Genomic DNA, 23386 nt, shown 5'->3' with positions numbered 1-23386 from the left:
AGCAAAAGTAGAGTCAAAACACAGACCAATCAATCAAGTTAAGTAGAAGTAATATTAGAGTAGATTGCCACACCTTTGCAAATGATCTGGCAAATTTAACTAGGGATATTACCACAGCTCAAAAACAAATTTAAATTCTTAAAGAAGTTGCGGAAAAAGTAGGAGTACAAACATCATTCAAAAAAACAAATGTATGACATGCAACAAACAAGAACCAACGTTTTTGAACACAAAATATGGAAAAATAAAAGGGGTTTCCCATATCAAATACCTGGGGGAAATCATACAAGAAAACAATCATGAAAAAGATGCATGAAGTTTGCTGTCGAAAAATGGCAACTGCATTCAGATTAACACAAAATATCTATAATAAAACATCACTTTTTAAATTCAGAAAAAATAGGCATTGCAGCACTGTAATCGAACTCTTAAAGTCTTTACGGAGCAGAAACTTTAATTTTAAACAGAAAGAGAAATACTGAAGAAATTCAAAAGAAAGAAAGATTATTAGGAAAATATTACTGATGGAGAAACTTATAGGCTAAGAAGTAATAAGGAAATAGGGCTAAGAAGTAATAAGGAAATAGAAGAATACACAGACATATGTGGTGACATGAGACAATGAAGACTTAAATTTTCTTTCTTTCTTTCGTGGGGCCTTTGTCCTGCTTCATGTGGGGTCAGCATTCTTACTATTGATTTAGCAATGTTAGCTGCAGAGGGTAGCCAGATGCCCTTCCTGCTGCCACCCCGTACCCTGCGGGACGGAAATAGTGTACCCTAGCTGTCTGCGTCTAGTGTAAGCCATGGAATAGTGGAAACATTTTCAAATGTCTGTGAGTCGGAAAGTGGGGACCAGCCCAGTATTCACCTAGCAAGATGTGGAAAATCGCCTAAAAACCACATCCAGGCTGGTATGCATACTGGCCCTTGTCAGTAATCTGCAGGGCAGATTTGATCTGGGGCTAGCGCGCCGGCCCGAGTCCAGAAAGCAGTGCATTAGTGCTCTCTGCTATCCTGGCGGGTCTAAGACTTAAATTTTATTGACATATTAAAAGAATGGCACCCACTACGTTGACAAAACAAGTAGTAGAATTCCATGGGAACAGAAGCAAGGCCAAAACTGAACCAATTAAATGGATCACTGTGATTAAGGAGGATCTTAAACTAGTCTGTATAATTCAGGCAGGTGTCACAGATAGAAAAACATTCAGATAAAAGATATTTGATTGGAAAGTTGGTCAGAAGGAAATTATAAAATGGACTGGAACACTGTGGTCCAATGAAAGACAGAGACTTCATTCTGGAAAGGTGAAACAAATTTGGACACATAGGAAGGCCAACCATCAATAGTGACATTGATTGATGGTACCTCGTGTGGTCCTATTGGGCCCATATGTGAATAATAGTAAATGGGAAAGTACTTATCAATCATCATCTGATTCATTATTATTAAGCCAAACAGCTTTCTCTCAGGTGTCAGACTGGTTGAAATTTGCACTTTTCCTTTTGGTCACCGTTTTCAACATATAGTAATTTACCTGCTATTTTCTGTGTGTTTAGTGTCATTTGTTTCTGAAGTGTAGCCAACTTTCACCGGTTTTGCTTTCAAACATTATTTCTTTGAATATATGTGTGGCTGTTGTTGTTGTTGGTGGTGGTGTGTGTGTGTGTGTGTGTGTGTGTGTGTGTGTGTGTGTGTGTGTGTGTGTGTGTGTACTTTTCCATTTTTTATTATTTTTATGTTACTGTGTTTTCATTGTATTTTTTCACATTTATTTACAAAAACAGTGAGTTGTTGCTCATATTTGCTGGGTCATTTAGTAGTATCTTCCTTTAAACCTTGGGTTTGCATATGTGGTAATTTTCTTGTAAGGTTAGGAGGTGTCTTTCTTTATTTATTCTAACCATTTTTTACATCTCTCTCTCTTGTACTTGGTAATTATTCTTTCTTCAGTATTCTGCAAACTTGAGGGGCTTGTCTCACATTTCTATGCTCTGATATGTTCTTTGTACTGGATGTCAAATGTTCAACTGGTTTGTCCTACACATGTTCCATGACGTGTTGCACTGTAGTTGGTATATTCCTCCTTTCTGGTAGATGTCTGTGTCTTTTGTTATTTTTGGAATATATTTTTGGATTGAACTATCTGTTCTGTGTCTTTTGTTATTTTTGGAATGTATTTTTGGATTGAACTATCTGTTCTGAATGCTATGTTTATGCCTTGTCTTTTGAATATGTTTGTTACTTTATGTGTAAGTTTGTGCTTGTAGGTCAGTGTACCATCTTGAATCTTCTTTCTTGTTTTCATGTATTCTTAGTGTCATTGTTATTCTGTTGCTGCATGCTTATTTGTGGAGTGTTTTGTTGTGCTATTCTTTTTGGCTGAGTATGTGTCATGTTTATTGGCTGTATTTGCCATTTAATTTTTTTTGTTTAACTTTGTGACAAGATTACTATTGTACCCATCATTTGTTGTTATTTGTGTGATTATGTCTAGTTTTTCTAGTAGTTTTCTGTGCTGAATGGTGCTGTGTTGAATCTATGAAGCATGTTTCCGAGTGCTGGTTGCTTCTGCGAGTATGGGTGATTTGAAATCTGATGTACGATAGTGTCTGTTGATGCAAGTTTACGGTAAATTTCAAAGCTGTGTTGACTGTTTTCTTTTTTGATGGTTATATCTGAGAAGTTTATTGGGCTGTCACATTCTTTTTCCATTGTGAATCTTATGTTTTTGTGTATTGTGTTTATATCTGCATGCATTCTTGGCGGAAGTTCATCAATTAAACACATGACATCATCCATGTATCTGATCCAATAAAGTATGTTGTAATTCTTAGTGATAATGTTTCTAAAAATCAGGTTTTCTACATAGTTTATGAAAATGATGGCTAGGGCACCTGACACTGGGGATCCCATTGGTAGGCCATCTGCTTGTAAACAGTACTCATTATTAAATTGAAAGTTCTATTCAGTTATCAGTTCCAGCAATTTGTATATTACTGTGGCGTGTTCATCTGGTGGTTGGCTGTTATCCTTCAGATTTTGTTCTATGATGTTTATTGTTTCTGCTATTGGTATGTTAAAGTACATGTCAAGAGAGAGAAGGGTAGCTGTCTCTGGGATTTATGTCTTTTATGACTTGTATTAAATTGAAGGTGTTTCTTATAGTTTCATCTTCTTCTATTTTATAGGTTTCACATAGTAATTTCAGTATAATGTGTAGTCTACATTTTTAAAGATTTTTTTTACCTTCGCCTGAAATCTGTTTGTTGGATCTGATTCCAGTTTTTTAACATTATTTTGTGAAATGAACCCTCTGCGTTTCATCAATGTATTGTTGTTTCTCCATAAGGATACCTGCATTTCCTTTGTCTGCTTTGGAAATACTTACATTTTCATTTTGGAGTTTTTTTCCAAGTTTATTGACTATTCTGGAGTATGTGTTTTTATTGTTCTTGTAATTCTGCTTTTTCATGTCTGTTACAATTTTATGTATTTCTTTTTTATCAGTTATCTTGTTGGCCCAGTGTTCACACTGCTATTTCCACATCTCTCCTTCCATTTCAGAATAGCTTCTGACTGTATAGTGTGTGTGCTTTTTTATATATTATTCATCTACTTTTGTGTTCATATTCTTCATTGTTTAAACGTGTGGCTGTGAGATTCATCAGTCTTGGGTAAAATTGGTGTGACATCAGAAGATCCACAAAGGACTGCAGCAGCTACACCTGTAAGTGTTAATTTAAGATCAAGGCGGAATATACCCAAGGAGGAGGATTTTTTCTATCCCCCTCTGAGAAAAGAAAAAACTTAGCATCACCAAACAAGTTAAAGATAGCATCATCAAACAAGTTAAAGATACACCATAAAACTTGCAAAGGACTCCATCAGCAAATTGTAGTAAATAAAGTAAAGTCTGAACCTCCTCACCAATGTATAAAAAAATTAAACAAAAAAATTCTTGATATGAAAGCATATATCCATAATGTACAAGGGCTCAAAACCAAACTTAATGAATTAAAAATTTTGTTATCAACTGCAAGTGAACTGTCAGATACACAGATATTATGTATTAATGAACATTTCATGAGGTCTTTTGAAATAGAAAGTGTTGTGACACCAAATTTTAAACGCGTAGGTCACTTCTCAAGAACATCTAACAAAGGTGGAGGTAGTTGCATATTTGTAAAAGACAACATTACTGCTACACCTCTTGATATTTGCAATTTGTATAGTATTGAAAAAGATATAGAACTGTCAGGTGTAGAGCTTACAGATCTAAATGTTTATATAATAGCACTTTACAGGTCACCCTCTGGTAACATAGGGACTTTCTACAAAAATCTAGCACCAGTAATAGAAAATCTAAGTAAAAGAAAATCATATAGTGTTCTAATATGTGGTGACTATAATATAGATTTTCTCTCAGAAAACTCTAGCCATCTAAGCATTAAAAATTTTATGAACAGCTACAACCTAGACCTAATGGTCAACACTCCAACCAAGATAACAAATCACAGTACCACCTGTCTGGACCAAGTAGCAAGCAATATAAATTTTACTGTATCCTCCGCCAAACTAGGATTTTCAGACCACAATGCATTAATTATGCAGGTCTGGTTGCAAAATAACAGTCACGAACACAATAAAATCTCTGTACAGAGGAGAAATTTCAATAAAACCCACATGCATACTTTCCTCTTTGATATACAAAATGAAAACTGGCAAAATGTATATGAGGCTCAAACAGTAGACAGCAAATATGAAGCATTCTTGGATATTTTCTGTTATTATTTTAATTGCCACTTTCCCTTACAAACAAAATGTATCAACAAAGATAGAAAGCTCTCCAGCTGGATCACCCCAGGACTCATCAGATAATCACAAAGAAAAAGAGAACTTTTTTACATTAGCAAATCCAAACTAGGCAGTAGTGAAGCATTTAAGTCATACTTTACTCTATATAAAAAGATATTAAGGAACGTAGTAAACGCAACCAAAAAGCTACAGAATGATAACTACCTCAAATTGTCATCAAATAAGAGCAAAAGCATGTGGCAACTTATTAATATGAATACTAATAGAGGAAAACAACTACAAAGTGATATTACCTTCAAAATAAATGGAAAATTAGTCTCCAGTGGGAAAGAAACAGCAGAGGAATTCAATAACTACTTTACAGAAACAGTAGAAAACCTGGCTAACCATCTTAAAAATAGCTGTCCCTTACAACTAAAACCAAACTTATGCTCTGAGACTCTACTTTTAAGGCCTACATCTGAAATTGAAATAGAAAAGACACTTCATAGCAAAATTAAAAAAAATCATCTGCTGGACAAGATCAAATTCCATGCTTCCTCCTTCATAATTGCAGTAACTTTATCAGTAAACCCCTAGCCCACATAATTAACTTCTCATTCCTGAATGGTGCATTTCCTGGTATGCTCAAAATTGCAAAAATTATACCTGTCCACAAAAAAGGAAGCAAAGAGGATCCCAGTAATTATCGACCCATTGCACTGCTTTCAACTTTTAGTAAAGTATTTGAATATATAATGGCCACCAGAATCATGTCCTTTCTAGACAAAGAAAATATCCTGTCACCTGATCAGTTCGGCTTCCAAAGTAAGAAAGCTACAACTGATGCAATAAAAGAATTTCTAGATCATGCACTGGAGCTTGTGGACAAAAAACTCCCAGCCATAGGTATCTTCTTAGATCTAACAAAGGCCTTCGACATCGTTAATCACAGTATACTTTTGCAAAAGATGCATTCCTATGGAATAAGAGGAAATGCCTATGACCGGTTTAAAAGCTATCTGGAAGAACGACAGCAGTATGTTGAATTAAATGAAACTAAGCTCTCAGGTACAGCTAGCACTGTACATTCCTCCACACATACCATAAAGCAAGGCGTTCCCCAAGGCTCTGTCCTGGGCCCCTTGCTGTTCTTACTTTACATAATGACCTTCTTCACAGCCTACCAGACACAAAAACCCTTTTGTTTACTGATGAAACCTCTGTACTCATATCTGTGCTCGAACAAATTCTGCAATCTAATATAGATAGGACCACAGATCAAATAAGTCGTTGGCTTCAAAGTAACAGGCTGCTTCTTAATGCAAAAAAGACAAGTGGATTGACCTTCCACACCGCCCAAAACAGAAATCCATTACTACCAACTATATCACTAGAAAAAAAAAAAAAAAAAAAAGTTAAACTTGAAAATGAAATAAAATTTTTGGGGGTCACTATTACTGATACGCTCACATGGAAAAGGCACATTGACATTACCAGCACAAAACTTAGTAAAGCGTGCTTCATGATTAGATCAATAAGGAATGTCATTAACACAAGTACCCTAACCACAATGTACCATGCACTCTTTCACTCTGTACGTAACTATGGAGTCATCTTAAGGGGCCAAAATTCTGAATCAATTGTGATATTCAAACTGCAAAAGAGACACTTGTAAACCATTATTTAAGAAACTAAATATTTTGCCCCTCCCATGCCAATACATACTAGAATTATTATTCTTTACCAAAAAAAGTATCAACAAAATTAGCAAAAATATGGATTACCACGATTATGACACAAGATCAAAAACCTATCTAAGAATATTTCCCCACTCAACAAAACTGTACAGTGATGGTGTCAAGTGCATGGAAATAAAATTATATAACCATCTTCCAACTTTTATACAAGAAATCCAAGAAATAAATAAATTCAAACAGACGGTGAAATCTCTTTTAATAAAAGACTGCTTTTATACCATCCAGGAATATTTGGAATCAAAATTGTCTTAGTGCATGATAATGTATGAAAGCTGAATGTTATTAAGTCAATTTTGTCACATCATGTAACAATTCTCTGTAAAGCTGTAACTTTAAGTAACATAATTTGTAGGTAATGTAAAATAATCATTCTTCTGTGTTCTTGTTTACTGTTTTAGACTCCTGTAAACGGTATATTTGTATTGACTTATCCCATATCAGTTGTACAAGCCATTGTACTGATTTGATCTACGGGACAAATAAATAAATAAATACATTTGTGTGTTGTATTTGTTGTCTCATGAGCTGTGTCATCTTTTTCTTATCATGAGCTGTGTCATCTTTTTCTTACGTTTTTCTTAAATTTCTTCCGTGATAATGTCTGGGTAACTTTCAACCTTCTTAACGAGATAAGATAAAACAGCTGTATTTTTAACATTATTTGCAAGCTGTACATGAGTTTTATGTAGCTTTTGAGATAAAGTCTGTTTATTGAGTACAAAGATTTGATGAACTGTTTTTAATATTAACTACCAGAAAGAACTGACATCATCATACAAATATCAATAAACAGTGGGTACAATAGTAATCTAGTCACAAAATTAAACAAACAAACACAGTCAATAAACATGACACACATTCAGCCAAAAGGAATAGCACAACACAACACCACATGAACAAGTACGCAGCAACAGAACAACAATGGCACAAAGAGTACACGAAGACACGAAAGAAGATTCAAGATGGTACACACCGACCTACGAGCACAAACTCAGACATAAAATAACAAACTTATTCAAAAGACAAGATGTAAACAAAACATTCAAAACAGATAGTTCAATCTAAAAGAACATTTCAAAAATAACAAAAGACACAGACATCTACCAGATAGCAGGAATAAACCAACTACAATGCAACACATGTGGTGAAAGATATGTAGGACAGACCAGTAGAACATTTGACACCTGGATCAAAGAACATATCACAGCATGGAAATATGGGACATGAGCTCTACTTTTGTAGAACATTTACAAGAAAATAATCACTGACCTACTACAAGTGAGAAAGGCAAGAAAGTAGTTAAATAAATAATGAAAGACACCTCTTAATGTTACAAGAAAATTACCACATGTACAAAACAAAGGCTGAAAGGAAGATGCTGCCAAATGACCCACTGAATATGAGTAACTACTCACTGTTTGCACCTATTGATCATATAACAGACAGTAATCCCAACAGATAATCACAAATCCCATTTCTCTCCCAAAAATATAAATGTATATGAAAAATACAATATTATATATAAAAACAAAGATGAGGTGACTTACCGAACGAAAGCGCTGGCAGGTCGATAGACACACAAACAAACACAAACATACACACGAAATTCAAGCTTTCACAACAAACTGTTGCCTCATCAGGAAAGAGGGAAGGAGAGGGGAAGACGAAAGGAAGTGGGTTTTAAGGGAGAGGGTAAGGAGTCATTCCAATCCCGGGAGCGGAAAGACTTACCTTAGGGGGAAAAAAGGACAGGTATACACTCGCACACACGCACATATCCATCCACACATACAGACACAATCAGACATATTGAAAATAAAGGAGACATCATGGCCAACTCTACTAAAGTACTATACAGCCATTAGCCACACCGTAACGGTGTCCTTATTGAGATAACTTTTCTTGCACAGTAGAGCGGGTTCGTGGCATTATACAGTGGCAAATTACACGAAAAAAACTGTTTGTGGTCCTGTCAGTGTGAAAATGCACGTTTTCTATTACAAATACTGTGGCACATATATCATTGTAGCAATTTACCTGTTGAGGGTTTTGAAGTAAGCGTGGAACAGCGAAGAACTCCTCCCCCCTCCACTCCAACCACAAATGACGACGAATCCTGCTTAAAGAAGCTGAAGCACATGATGCCCAACTCCTTGCCTACACCATGTGATCCTAGAGGTGAATGAACTCGTTGAATTCCATGATCCATTGTAATCATAAACCTGTTCATAACATATCAAATCATACTTTAATCCCTTCATTCAGACACAGGGAAATATAATATTATTTATATCCGAAGTATGCTTATTAGACTACCAATCTAGCTGTTATTTCTTGCTTAAAAAAGTAAGACAGCAAATATTCATAGCTTTTATACTGAAAGTATGTAACAATATCAGGAGTAGTTTCACTGCCCAAATTACTCTGCCACAACAGAAGCCAAAAACTTTTTTCCTCTAATAGAGACTGTACATGCTTCAGTTCAACCCTAACTTACGATCTGATGTTATTTCAATCCTTTCAAACACTGCAGGAATAAAACTGAATATTTTACTTTCATGTGAAAATGCACGCTTAAAAATAATACTTAACTGACATTGCTCCTAAAAGGGTTGAGCCACAGCCATCACAGGTTCTCAACATATTGTTCTTATCTGAATTCTAACATTTCATCAAAAATTAGACACCACAAAATTAAAAAAAGAAACTGAGATGCATGTTGAATTATTAGAGTGTGGTAGTACCTTCGTTTATATCGATTTCAGTTATCATCTATTTCAGTTTTCATCAACTCTTTCAGTAAAGATTTTTGTGAAAACAAAGGGTACCTCCAAATGCTTCTGTTCAATGAAGTGTTGTTTCTCACTGCCAACACAATGAAGTAGTCATAATACGACTGTAGTCCGAGGCAACTGAAAGCACACTGCCTGAGACTGTGTGTGTGTGTGTGTGTGTGTGTGTGTGTGTGTGTGTGTGTGTGTGTGTGTGTGGGCGCGCGCGCGCGCTTTATTTGTGATAGTCTTTTTGTTGTGCCTATCTGTGACTCAGAATCTCCGCTATATGGTGAGTAGCGACTTTCCTTTTCTTAACATTGTTACATTCCACCCCAGATTTTCCATAATAAAAAATGAAATTTAGTTAAATATATACTAGAGAAACATGCAGAAATTTTTTTCTTATACAGTATATCTTTTATAACTTGTGAATCTCAACTTTTAGCCAGCTACTTGCCTTGAATTTGTTGGCACAACTAGATTTCAATGTACCACTTAAGGTATTCTCAACCCACATTCTCCATGGTGTTTTCTTTCATTTCATCCATTATCTCTGTCCACTTATCAGCCCTGACAATAAGCCTGTTTTATTAATTGCTGCTGCAACTGCACTCCTCCCCTCTTTCCATAACCTCTCCATGGCTCGGCTCATCGTTGATCACGGGAATAAATATTCATGTTTCAGTTTCCAGGTCTTAAATTTTCTTGCATTCTGAGCAGTATTGATTTTTTCTTATCATCCTTTCAATCTAGTTTCATTTCTTCTTTTCTGGAGAATGGATTCTGAAATATGATTGCCAAGTATTCTAGTGTACTTCATTTATTAGCTCTCAGATCAAGTCTAATTTCTGGCATTTATTTGCACAAGTGCATTTTTTATTCACATTTTAGACTGTTCTCTAGCTTCACCTGGCCCTCATTCAATTTATGATCCAAATGTTTTCTGCGCAATTTTTCTCTCTCACTTTTCTGTGTTCTCTGAATCTCACTTATTATTCAGTTCTAAGGATACTACTGCAAATACTCCAATTTTGTAGCTCTATTACTTTGGGTAGAGAAAAACTACTCATAAGTACAACATAATGTAAGTGCTTCAGTTCACATACCCAACAGCCAGCTGTAAGTTACTTCCAGTGGTAGAGACATGCCAAGATAGTAGGCGACCATCTCTGCCTGATGATATGAGTAATGGCTGAGACTTCATATGCTCTGAAAGCCATAGCACTTGACTGACCATATCCTTATGTAAACATGAGCTCATCTCAATTTCACCACCTTCCTTCCATACAATAACATGACCTGCAAAAATAATGCATCAATAGCCCAATGTAATAGCCACTGCCACATCATGATTTCACATGCTTATTAGATGGGTGGATCTACATATGAATGTTTAATGGCAACCACAAAATACAAGTAATAAGTGCACGACACTTTATTTTGCACATATTAACACAGCATAACATCACTGGGTACACGTACATAAAAACAAAACATCGGAATAAAACTGCAGTCAAAGAGGTTCAGTATAAAGAGGCACTTATTGCATATTGTTAGTCCACACACATCTTTGATACTTGTACATATGAATTTCTAACATAGGTTTGAGCAACAAGCTGTAAATGGAATAATTTTTTTAAATTTCCAAGTGATAGAACATAAATTTTATGACTTCATAATGAACAGAAACACAGATTAGATTAGATTAGATTTACTTTCATTCCAATTGATCCATAGTGAGGAGGTCCCCCAGTATGTGGAACATGTCAGAAAAACAACAATACATGACAAATGTTTACAACTCAAACAAATAAGCTAATGTACCATTCCACGCTAATGCACCATTCCACGGGTCGCAAGTGGACCGATCGTCATTTTTTAATGAACGCTATATGAAAGAATCATTTTACAAATACTAATGAACTGAATTTAAAATAAAAAAAGGTACTTATTCACTTATAGGGTAATAAACATGTAATACAACTACTCTAGTACTTATTTACAATGAACACATTACTGCACTGAAATAGTGCAGAAGTTAGATTGTACTTACACACACACACTTATTCACAATGAACACATTACTGCACTGAAACTGCAGAAGTTATATATATATATATATATATATATATATATATATATATATATATATAAATGGAAGGAAACATTCCACGTGGGAAAAATTATATATAAAAACAAAGATGAGGTGACTTACCGAACAAAAACGCTGGCAGGTCGATAGACACACAAACAAACACAAACATACACACAAAATTCAAGCTTTCGCAACAAATTGTTGCCTCATCAGGAAAGAGGGAAGGAGAGGGGAAGACGAAAGGAAGTGGGTTTTAAAGGAGAGGGTAAGGAGTCATTCCAATCCCGGGAGCGGAAAGACTTACCTTAGGGTGAAAAAAGGACAGGTATACACTCGCACACACGCACATATCCATCCACACATACAGACACAAGCAGACATATTTAAAGACAAAGAGTTTGGGCAGAGATGCCTCGACTGACATCTCTGCCCAAACTCTTTGTCTTTAAATATGTCTGCTTGTGTCTGTATGTGTGGATGGATATGTGCGTGTGTGCGAGTGTATACCTGTCCTTTTTTCACCCTAAGGTAAGTCTTTCCGCTCCCGGGATTGGAATGACTCCTTACCCTCTCCTTTAAAACCCACTTCCTTTCGTCTTCCCCTCTCCTTCCCTCTTTCCTGATGAGGCAACAATTTGTTGCGAAAGCTTGAATTTTGTGTGTATGTTTGTGTTTGTTTGTGTATCTATCGACCTGCCAGCGTTTTTGTTCGGTAAGTCACCTCATCTTTGTTTTTATATATATATATATATATATATATATATACACACACACACACACACACACACACACACACACACACACACACACACACACACACACACCTAAAAACAAAGATGATGTGACTTACCAAACGAAAGCGCTGGCACGTCGATAGACACACAAACATACACACAAAATTCAAGCTTTCGCAACAAACTGTTGCCTCATATTTTTCCCGTGTGGAATATATATATATATATATATATATATATATATATATATATATATATATAGGGAAACATTCCACGTGGGGAAAAACATATATAAAAACGAAGATGCTGTAACTTACCAAACGAGAAAGCGTTGGTATGTTGATAGACAGATATTTCTGCGTGTGTCTGTATTTGTGCGGATGGATATGTGTGTGTGTGCGCGCGCGCGCGCGAGTGTATACCTGTCCTTTTTTCCCCATTAAGGTAAGTCTTTCCGCTCCCAGGATTGGAATGACTCCTTACCCTCTCCCTTAAAACTCACATCCTTTCGTCTTTCCCTCTCCTTCCCTCTTTCCTGATGAAGCAACCTTGGGTTGCGAAAGCTTGAAATTTGTGTCTATCAACATACCAATGCTTTCTTGTTTGGTAAGTTACAGCATCTACTGAGAAATTCATCAATGGAGTAGGAGGAATTGGGCACCAATAAATCCTTTAGGCTTTTCTTAAACTGAATTTCATTGCTTGTTAAGCTTTTTATGGCTGCTGGCAAGTTATTGAAAATGTGTGTTCCTGAATAATGCACACCTTTTTGTACAAGACTAAGTGACTTTAAATACTTGTGAAGATTACTCTTATTTCTAGTACTGATTCCATGAATTGAGCTGTTGGTCTGAAAAAGTGATATATTTTTAATGACAAATTTCATTAAAGAATAAATATATTGGGAAGCAGTAGTTAGTATCCCCAGTTCCCTAAATAGGCTTCTACAGGATGTTCTTGAGTTCACACCACTTATAACTCTTACTGCACGTTTTTGTGCCCAGAAAACTTTAGCTTGGCTTAATGAATTACCGCAAAAAATAACCCCATATGACATTATGGAATGAAAGTAAGCATAGTATGCCAGCTTTTTCATTTTTATATCCCCTATGTCTGACACAATTCGCATTGCAAATAGAGATTTGTTCAGACGCTTCAGCAGTTCTGTGGCGTGATTTTCCCAGTTGAATTTATTATCAAGCTGTAATCCCAAGAATTTAACACTGTTCACTTCTTCTATCTGCTTGTCATCGTATGTTAGGCATATACTCGTGGGACACCCCTTACAAGTTCTGAACTGCATGTAATGTGTTTTTTCAAAGTTTAGTGACAAAGAATTGGCTAGGAACGAGTGATTAATGTCCACAAATATTTTATTAGCTGATCTAAGATTACACTTGATTTGCTACTTATTGCAATGTTTGTATCATCGCAAACGAAAAGTCTTTAGATTATGAAACTGGTAAGACAGAATAAAACACAAATATTTACAATGGAACTAAAATAAATGGCAGAAAATCGGTAGGCAGGATTTGACAGCATTTAGTTGGTGACCTTGGACAGTTAAAAAGCGATTTCTTAACACACAGAGAACTCTTTTAGTAAGAATTTAGGCCCATGTGTCATGAATTTCTTCTCTTTTTCGACTCACAAAAAATTGATGTCTAAAACAGTCATAAATCATAACATTTTGTCTGACAACGAAGTCCCATACTCCGTAACAGAGCGTAGGGGATGATGTGGGAGACCCGCACTGCAGTACTAGGCAAGGTCCTGGCGGAGGTGGTTTGCCATTGCCTTCTTCCAACATTTTGTATACAGTAATATTATTTAAAAAAATAAATAAACATTTTTGTATGTAGTAATATTATTTTTAATATTTTTCTTGGAAAATATCTTGCATTGGGAAAAACGATTCGTTTTATGTATTATTTACTGAAAAAGGTGTAACTTTGACCATTAGGAAACAGTAAGCATGGAAATGTACACTGTAAAAGAAAAAATAGTACATCGCTCTTCATCCTGAAGTCTGGTTTGAACAGCACAGTGCTTTACTGAGCATGGAACCATTGGAGATGGAGTGCTCCTGTCTTCCTACAACCTTTGAACTGACTGACTTGGATCAACAGTTTATTGTGGACTCTGAACCATGGTGCAACTTGACATTTTCCATATCAATAAATCATTGGCAGAGGCGAGAAAAGCTGTAAGTGATGCAGGAAATCCTTGGACCAGCTGGGGATTAAACCTGGATCTTGGGATTTGTACTCTGACAGTCACTGACTTATCCACAAAGCTACATCTTACACTTAGTATGGACATTAAATAAAGTAAGGAAAAGACAACCACTCGCCTACACTAGGCTGATGTGCAGAGCATAGATACCCGAAACAGAAAACTGTATTTACAGTTGCTTTTGTGTTCTCGTTCTTTTTCTAGCAAGAGTACACATATTAACATGCAGCCATGTGTGTGTGTGTGTGTGTGTGTACTTAGATGCTATGATGAGGCTGCATATGTCCAGTTTCCTATTGTGTGTGCATGACGAAAGTTGTGCTTGTTGATGGGGGGAAAATTACAGTTGTTGATTGTTATTATTCATGAGTTTGACAGCCAATACAATTTTATGAAAAAAAATCATGTGGTATTGTTGGCCAGGAGGCCCAAATGTGAAGTTTGGCTGCCGGGTTGCAAATCTTATTCCGGGCGACGCCACACTGGGCGACTTGTGTGTTGATGATGATAAGGACAACACAACACCCAGTCCACGGTGGAGAAAATCTCCAATACAGCTGATAATCAAACCCGGGCCCGCTGCACAGTATGCAAACACGTTACCAATCAGGTAAGCAGGTGGACAATACAATTTTACAGTTCAGTGCAGTTGATGTGTGACTTGTATCAGTCAATTTTTCATGCCAGAAGATGATCACTGACCACAACTGGCAGCAAATGAAATAAACTGTCCTAATGCAGCCAAGTGCCATGAGCTTCCTGAAACATATATATGATGCTGACAATTGCCTGAAGAAATCATTTGAAATTCAGTTTGTCACATTAGCAACACAGTAGAAATGTTTCAAGGATGATGAGTTCAGTAGACTCTGCTCTGGCATGAAAGACTGTGTTTCTGTCAGAATTGATGACATAAATGTTCGGACACAAAACTGACTACTTAAGCGGTTTGAAAGAAAGGTCCATTAGTCATTAAATAGCATTTTCAAGAAATTTACACATTCTGTTAACTCAAGCTAAAATTGAGTGTCACTGTTTGTTCCCCAGGTGTTCACTCAGAGTGTATGTACATAGTTCACCAAAATATCAAATTGATTTTGCTAGATGTTTAACACCTGGACTGCCATGGCCAAAATGAGTAAACTGCTCCCGGAAGCCATGCTAAGTAGTTAAGACAGTATGATTCATCATCTCACTTGCAGTCTACCTGTATACTTAAAACAGAGCCTGCGAGTTATCTCATACTTGGCGTACAAAGCGGAAAGTTCAACTCAGATGCCAACTACAAGTTAACTCATTGTCAACAGTCAGTCACCAGCTTGCATATTTTGATGCATGTTTGACAACACGATCCATGTCTTTGTTGGAACTGCCTCGGTACTTGTTCAGTCTTCATTGTAGACGGTTCACTGACGTTTGTCGTAATCCTGTGTTCAATTTTCCTTGAAAAATGGTTAGTAATAAGAGGAAACTGAGTGATGTAGAACTTGAACAGCTTGCTAACATGAATGAATCGGAATGGGACGAGGTTTATGGACGAATCCTCATATGGCGCCTCTATGAATAATCTTCATGTAGGCATTCACGTGAAGATGCAGATGCACACAACAGTGAAAACAATGAAGAAGATGAGCAGATTGGTCCAATGGCAGGAACTATAAATAACAGTGATGAGTGGAGCAACATTCCTCAAGACACACCAGTATTTGTGTTCAACGAGGATGTGAGACTGAAACACTTACAAAATTTTTACATCAATGCCCACCCCCGAAGAGTACCCAACGTCATTATGAGAACAAACAAATCTATATGCAAGCCACGAAGCAGAAAAATGCGGTAGGGAAATATCAACCAGGCTCTTAAGATGGAGGGATACAAATGTTGTGGAAACGGAAGTATTTCAGGGGCTGTTGCTGCACATGGGACCTTGTTGTTTTCTATTGATAGAACATTACTGAAGTACAAGTCCTTTTTACAATGTCACATTCTGAAGATATGTTATGAGTAGAAACAGATTTCAGCTGTTATTACAGGGTGTAAATGTGGACAAGGAAAAAACAAATTCCCGGATTTCCCAGTTAAAAATATACTTTATCCCAGGTGAAAACACTCTTTCCGTGTTAAGTGACAGTATATTTTACCTTGGAACTGTAAAACTTATGGTTATGGTTTTATACATGGCTGTAGAATTTCCCATCAATTTAGAAAACGAAAATCAGGGGAAAAAAACACATTTTGGCACGATCTTTGATGTGCAGCAACCTGTACGCTGCCTATTTCCGTATTACAAAAGTATAAATTCAAATTCCACCAAACACCGCCTGTTACTTTCCAAAGCATGCCGCTTTTGCAAGCCAGTCATAGCTTATGTCACGTGATCTCGCCAGCCAATGACAGAGGTTATTCAGAGCACAGGACATGTGATGTAGTCAGCCAATAGCAGCATCACTGTTGACTAAAGTGAACACACAAACAGGAAAAGTTAATGGTTTAAATTAATATACATAGTGTTGCTACATGAAAATCAAAGCTTTCACATATAATATGGGTCTCTAAGGTTAATAAGCTGCAACGGAAGCTAAGCTTTCACATATGGTAATTCTTTTATCACATGTTGCACTTTAAGATATATCACACAAATGTGCCGGGAAAATTTTTAATAACGACACATAAATGTCTGATCTTTTGGGCTCGAAATTTATATAAATGGCTCATCATCGAAAAGAGTCGATTTTTAAATGAGAGCCACATGCTCTGTGATTAAAGAAATTCACCGTACATTCTCGCACATAGTTCAACTTGTGTAATAGGAAATTTACTTTGAAAGTAACACTTTTCAAACCATCATTCGCAATGTTTTCCCATGATTTGTTACAAATAGGTTCGTTTAAGCAGTCGCCAGATAACAGGCACCACCCCGCTTGCACAGCTACCATGGTGTAATAAGCCCGTATGTTCATACATGTAAAACATTAAAAGTTCTTACAGCATATCATAAAAGAAACAAGACATTAGACATACTCCAAGAGCATCGGAATTTTGTGAGCAATACTAAAATGTGTACAGTTAAGGTGCATACTTAAGGTGCACATTCATATGTCCAAGATTACCAATGAAGTATATTAAGCTTTTCAGTATGTTTTTTGGGGTGTAAATTTTCTTGGAATACCAGTACTGTAGTATTTCAAGTTTGGTTCTTTATTACGGAATAATGTCATATGTGCTAGAAGATGAAAACATTAACTGAAATGCAGTGAACAGTTGAAACTCGCCAACTGTGTGGAATTAAACACTTCGTTTTAAATACATTGACTGCCTCAGCGGAAAAGATTTAAAAAAACAAATTTCTTTAGCAAACTGACAAAAATAACTTCATTGTTCTGCAAGACAATTAATGCTTGCCTGTCAGAAAGGTGGAAATAAAATAAAATCTGAAACTAATAACATATTTTAGCCCTCCGTAATTATATGAATGTGTTTTAATTCATTTGTTCATTTGATAGCTCCTGGCCACAGAAATCAGTTTTCATTTGAAGTGAGAGCAGTAAACGAAGAGGAAACAGCAAAATCATTAAATGTAAATGCGAGTCACGTGGAAACTATCCACTTCCCCATTATAACTCGGACTGCTCTGCACATCAGCCCTGGATCTACAATATTTCCTAACTGTGGCAATACTAGATAGTGGCGTCTCCCCCTCTCCCTTGAGGGTCTGAGATAGGAATTCAAAAATTAAAAATCGAATTTTCAAAAATATGTTCATTTTGTAGTGCACATCTTTCTGAAGAGTCTGATTCACAAAACATATGTGTTCGAGGAAATGGAAGACATGTTACTTGGTCTTAAGTGTGCCAAAGTGTAGTACCACGCCTCTTCACACAGAATTCCTCTACCGCATGTCACTGTATTTCACTTTGTGGAATTGAAATGTGTATATTTTGTAATGGATGCCATCAAACTACATTCATGACAGTGGAAATTAAACTTTCCTGTGGTGCCTCTCCTCCTGTCAGTTGGCCAGTTTAATAGACATCCCACTCCCTCTTTTTTTAAGAAAAAGATAACCCTCACAATCAGATGGGATTACTTGTAATTGGGAGAACAAGAACCCTTCAGAAAATTTGCACTCTTTGTTGTCTATTAGCTAATAACTTGCTATTTTGTGTGATGTAAAATTAAGTATAGGGTACATAAAATCAGTAAAGACAAGAGACAAGCAAGACAGTAAACATTTCTCAATCCTTAGTAGCTCCTAGCATTTTTTTCTCTCTAATCTTAGTACAGCTTTACATAGTGTGCTTTCCTTTATGGGAAAGGATCTATTACCCCATCAAAGTTTGTCACGTTTTACTACATGAAAAATCGAAATGTCGTTGTCTAATACTGAAAATGCTGTTAATACAAGTAGTACCCAAGACTGGTGTGGTTTCTCAATCTCATTATGTCTATTTTGTCACTGTCTGCTAGATAAAACAAAATAGGCCTTTATAATATTGCAGCAATTGCAACACACACTAAATAAACGAGACTGTTTTGGCACAAATGGTCATTTTTATAACTCGACATAATATAATTCACGAAGTACCAATATCATATGCCTATTAGGCCTACTACAAGCAAAAAGCAATATGTTAGGAAATAAGTTTCACATTTCATTCATACGTTCCAGTTTCTCAAGCATGAGATGGAAAAGTAGTAGTACGAAATTTTTATATAAATTTGGAATCATCATATTATTCCCAAATTTGTGTCAGCCTGCAGCATCCACAGAAAACCCTAATCTCATGCCATTAGATTTGTATGCATGCTTTGAGAAAAATCTGAATATCTTTTTGTTGAGAAGGCCCAAACAGAATTAGCCAGTGTCCTATATATCAGGACCAAATGATGGACATCCCAACTGTGGCAGTATGTTGTTTGCGTGTATGACAACAGCTGGAAAGTTTGGCAAGGTTTGTGAAAGCTCATTTGAGGAAAGTTATCTTATATATCCTTGTGGCTCTTTGAGACTGTTTCACACTCAGTTTGGAAAGATACTTGCTAGATCCCTGACCAGCTTATTATTACAAATCTACCCATGTCATCTACAACATTATTCTTCAAATGCTGGTTTAAACCACATTTGTATTAGGCGCTCCTTCTGGGATACAACAGTTGAAAAATGACAATGTTTTAAATCTTGTTTACTGACTACATGAATTTTAAGAAGGGATGCTTCAAAACAGTTAAACCTGCTTTAAAACTTTTCACACATATCCATGTGCACATTGTCGTTAGATGAAACTGAAACTATAACAGAAGCCAATTTGTTATAGTGTTAATGACAAATTGTAGATTCATCAACTAATATCAGGCTACAATGACCCAATAACAGTTTCTTTCATTCAGGAGAAAGAAAGTCTCCAACACTTTACGGTCTTTTGCGGAAATTATAAGATAGAAAATGGCAACTTGAAGCAACTTGTACCAAAAGTACACTTTGGCAGGTCTTCCTCACTTTCAGATCTATCTGATTTACAAAACGGCAGCACAGAGAGTCAACAGTAAAAATTAAACCTGATTATCTTTTTAACATACTATTATACTATTTCTTCAAGTATGAGGTTCTAAAAGACTGAAAATTGTGGAACAACCCTAGGTTTCATTTATGCATGCACTTGTTACTGCTTTCCAACAAATTATGTGATTTTAAACTTGATGTTCCAAAATAGTGATCTGCATGAGAAACTTTATGGATAATTAAAGACTTACAGGGAAAATGAAAATCACCTTGCAAATTTGGTATTCTTAGAGAAAAAGAATGCTCTTTCAAATAGTGGTTAACACACATGGATTAGGTATCATTTCAGAGATGTCAGTGTATAAGAGTCACATTTTTGGCAGCAAATTTTTTTCAGTCTGTAAATATGAATGTGGAAAACATAGATCTTTCAGATTTTTGCATGTGTAGAGATCAAGCAATGTGGCTTACACTAGGGAAATATTTCACTGTGAGAAAGTTTATTCAAGACTGAATGGCACTTGGAGCAAAATTATTGACTCAAATTACATAAGAGGTTGTCTTAGTTGCTGATCAATTGTCCAGGTTGAGTAGTTGTGGTCTATGAAACATGTTTGTTGCTAAAGTTTCCCCAGAGCAGTGCTAGACATTTTCAGAAGTGCTCCTGGTTTCATTGAATCAACTGGCAAGAGTCAACACCTGGTTCCATTGGGTCAATTGGCAAGAGTCAAAGGAACAGGGATATCTCTGAAGGCATTGACTGTAGAATGGCCTTTTGTCATTGGATTTCATATCTTTGGAAGCATATGGGCTATCACACCAATGTGTGATTGGATTGAAGAGTTTCTAGAGAACAGAATACAGCATGTCATTCTCGATGGAGAGAAGTCTTCTGAAGTAAGAGTGATTTCAGGTGTGCTGCAGGGGAGTGTCATAGGACCGTTGCTATTCACAATATACATAAATGACCTTGTGGATAGCATTGGAAGTTCACTGAGGCTTTTTGCGGATGATGCTGTAGTGTATTGAGAGGTTGTAACAATGGAAAATTGTACTGAAATGCAGGGAGATCTGCAACGAATTGACGCATGGTGCAGGGAATGGCAATGGAATCTCAATGTAGACAAGTGTAATGTGCTGCAAATACATAGAAAGAAAGATCCTTAATCATTTAGCTACAATATTGCAGGTCAGCAACTGGAAGCAGTTAATTCCATGAATTATCTGGAAGTAGGCATTAGGAGTGATCTAAAATGAAATGACCATATAAAATTAATTGCCGGTAAAGCAGATACTAGACTGAGATTCACTGGAAGAATCCTAAGGAAATGCAGTCCAAAAACAAAGGAAGTAGATAACAGTACACTTTTTCACCCACTGCTTGAATACTGCTCACCGGTGTGGGATCCGTACCAGATAGGGTTGATAGAAGAGAGAGAGAAGATGCAACGGAGAGCAGCATGCTTTGTTACAGGATCATTTAGTAATTGTGAAAGCATTACAGAGATGACAGATAAACTCCAGTGGAAGACTCTGCAAGAGAGACGCTCAGTTGCTCGGTACGGGCTTTTGTCGAAGTTTCGAGAACATACCTTCAGCAAGGAGTCTAGCAGTATATTGCTCCCTTCTACATATATCTCGCGAAGAGACCATGAGGATAAAATCAGAGCGATTAGAGCCCACATGGAGGCATACCGACAATCCTTCTTTCCATGAACAATACGAGACTGGAATAGAATGCTCCATACAGGTACCTATAGAGGTACTCAAGGTACCCACCGCCACACACTGTCAGGTGGCTTGTGGAGTATAGATGTAGATGTAGATGAAGGGTAACCCCGCACCTGCAACAGTATTTATATGACCAACTTCCAAGACCTATTAACTGAACCTGTCAAGATCTGTGCAGTCTCATACATTCTTTGGTTTCTATCAAGCACAATTTGCCCACAAATGATAACATGCAATACTGTAATAATTTGTGAGGCCATTTTTAATTTTGTTTCAGTAAATACCGTAAAAAGCAGGTGCACAAGCAAGTATTTTGTTACTTTGAATGAAAAACTTGAAGTTCCAGTTGAATCAAAGCAAGTGCTGTATCGTGTGTGAGATACAGAGGCGAGCGAGTGTGCCAGATCTTACCCCAGTCCACTGCTAGTAGCGACATGTCACCTTAACGCACCTGCGCCAAGCACGCAAGTATTGCACCACAATTAAGTATGAAATTAAAAGTCAAAATTGATATTTAAAACTTTGTTGTTAAAATATAGTTTAGTACAATAATGTTACAAATACCATGTCTCCATGTACCTAGACTTGACAGTTTCCGTAAAAATGCAGTTTTAAGAGAAAAATAAGTGGTGCTAAATAATAAAGCTAGAAAGCCAGAATTTGGTCAGAATGTGCCTATGGAGCTCATAAGTAAGTGGTACAAGATTCAAAGCTAAAAAACGAAAATTAACACTGGAATCCACGCTTTTAGGAAAAATGGAAAGGACTAAATATATGACTTGAAAACATTAAAATTTGGTTTATGCTTCAGTTAACACAAAAAATCACAACTAAGAGACCATGTTTTTGAGTAATTAAGTGAAAACCAGATTTGGAACTAAAATATAACAAATTGTTGTAGATTAAATAACTGCAATTTTAATAGTAAGGAAGTTTGGTTAAAGCAGATGATAAAACCTACCAAATAATAGAGCTATACCAAATTTTAGAGTTGTACTATTAATAACAGCCAATACATGTTCATGTAAAGGTATGGCTCAGAGGTAATGACCTACTGTTAGTTCCACTATAAAAATTCTAGAAGGCAAAATTTTTATTCAAGCGAGCTGAAACTTTTTCTGGGCTTTCAAATAACTTACCTGAATAGATGTAAAAATTACGAAGTTTCTGAATTAATTAATAACTATGATATTAAAGATTATGTGTCCGAGAAGGCGGTCTTTCTGAGGCTGCTGGTGTGTGTTAAAACAGTAGAAATCAGATGTTCCCTCAGCCTTCCGCTATGGCACCTATATAAATACAGCCCAATAGGCAGTAAGGAGGTTCACTTCACACTTAGCCACTGTAAGATCCACGTCTGTTTAACATCGGATCACGCTCTGTCTTGGATGACATCACACCCGGACTGTGACAAATCACGCATCTGCGGTAAAAGCAGATAGTGGACTCGCAAGGACTGTACACCATCCTTGATTGCTTAGAATTCGCCAAAGTAACTGTTAGTGTACCGTTCACGATATTTACAAATATGCTTGGCAAGTGGTGACTATTATTCCCACTTTTATGGTGAGGATTAATTTTGAACATTTATTTCGAACATTCAATTGAGTATTACTAGTCAGGGTGAAAGACAATCTGACCGTAGAGGTCGCCTCTGAACTGTTAAAAGTGCTGTTTAGAATAGAAAGATTTACTGTCGATTGTACATAGTGAATTTCTAAGTGTTGTACGTGAGAGACTTTACTCAATATATGTA

The 23386-nt window shown here is 36.4% G+C and overlaps 1 protein-coding gene across 1 annotated transcript in view; it reads right to left on the bottom strand.

Annotated features, from left to right (window-relative positions):
* Positions 1–23386, bottom strand: part of LOC126416488 (cytoplasmic dynein 2 intermediate chain 2-like) — a 93568-nt gene that overhangs the window by 24459 nt on the left and 45723 nt on the right. The window contains exons 6-7 of the mRNA XM_050084225.1: positions 10442–10634; positions 8599–8783 (exon numbers count right to left, since the gene is read on the bottom strand). Coding sequence (XP_049940182.1) covers positions 8599–8783; positions 10442–10634 — 378 coding nt within the window. The remainder of the gene's footprint in view (positions 1–8598; positions 8784–10441; positions 10635–23386) is intronic.

This window comes from Schistocerca serialis, chromosome 8, assembly GCF_023864345.2.
Source record: "Schistocerca serialis cubense isolate TAMUIC-IGC-003099 chromosome 8, iqSchSeri2.2, whole genome shotgun sequence".
In the NCBI taxonomy this organism is placed as follows: Eukaryota; Metazoa; Arthropoda; class Insecta; order Orthoptera; family Acrididae; genus Schistocerca; species Schistocerca serialis.
The sequence above is the reverse complement of the archived record's forward strand: the minus strand, read 5'-3'. Positions and strand labels throughout refer to the sequence as shown.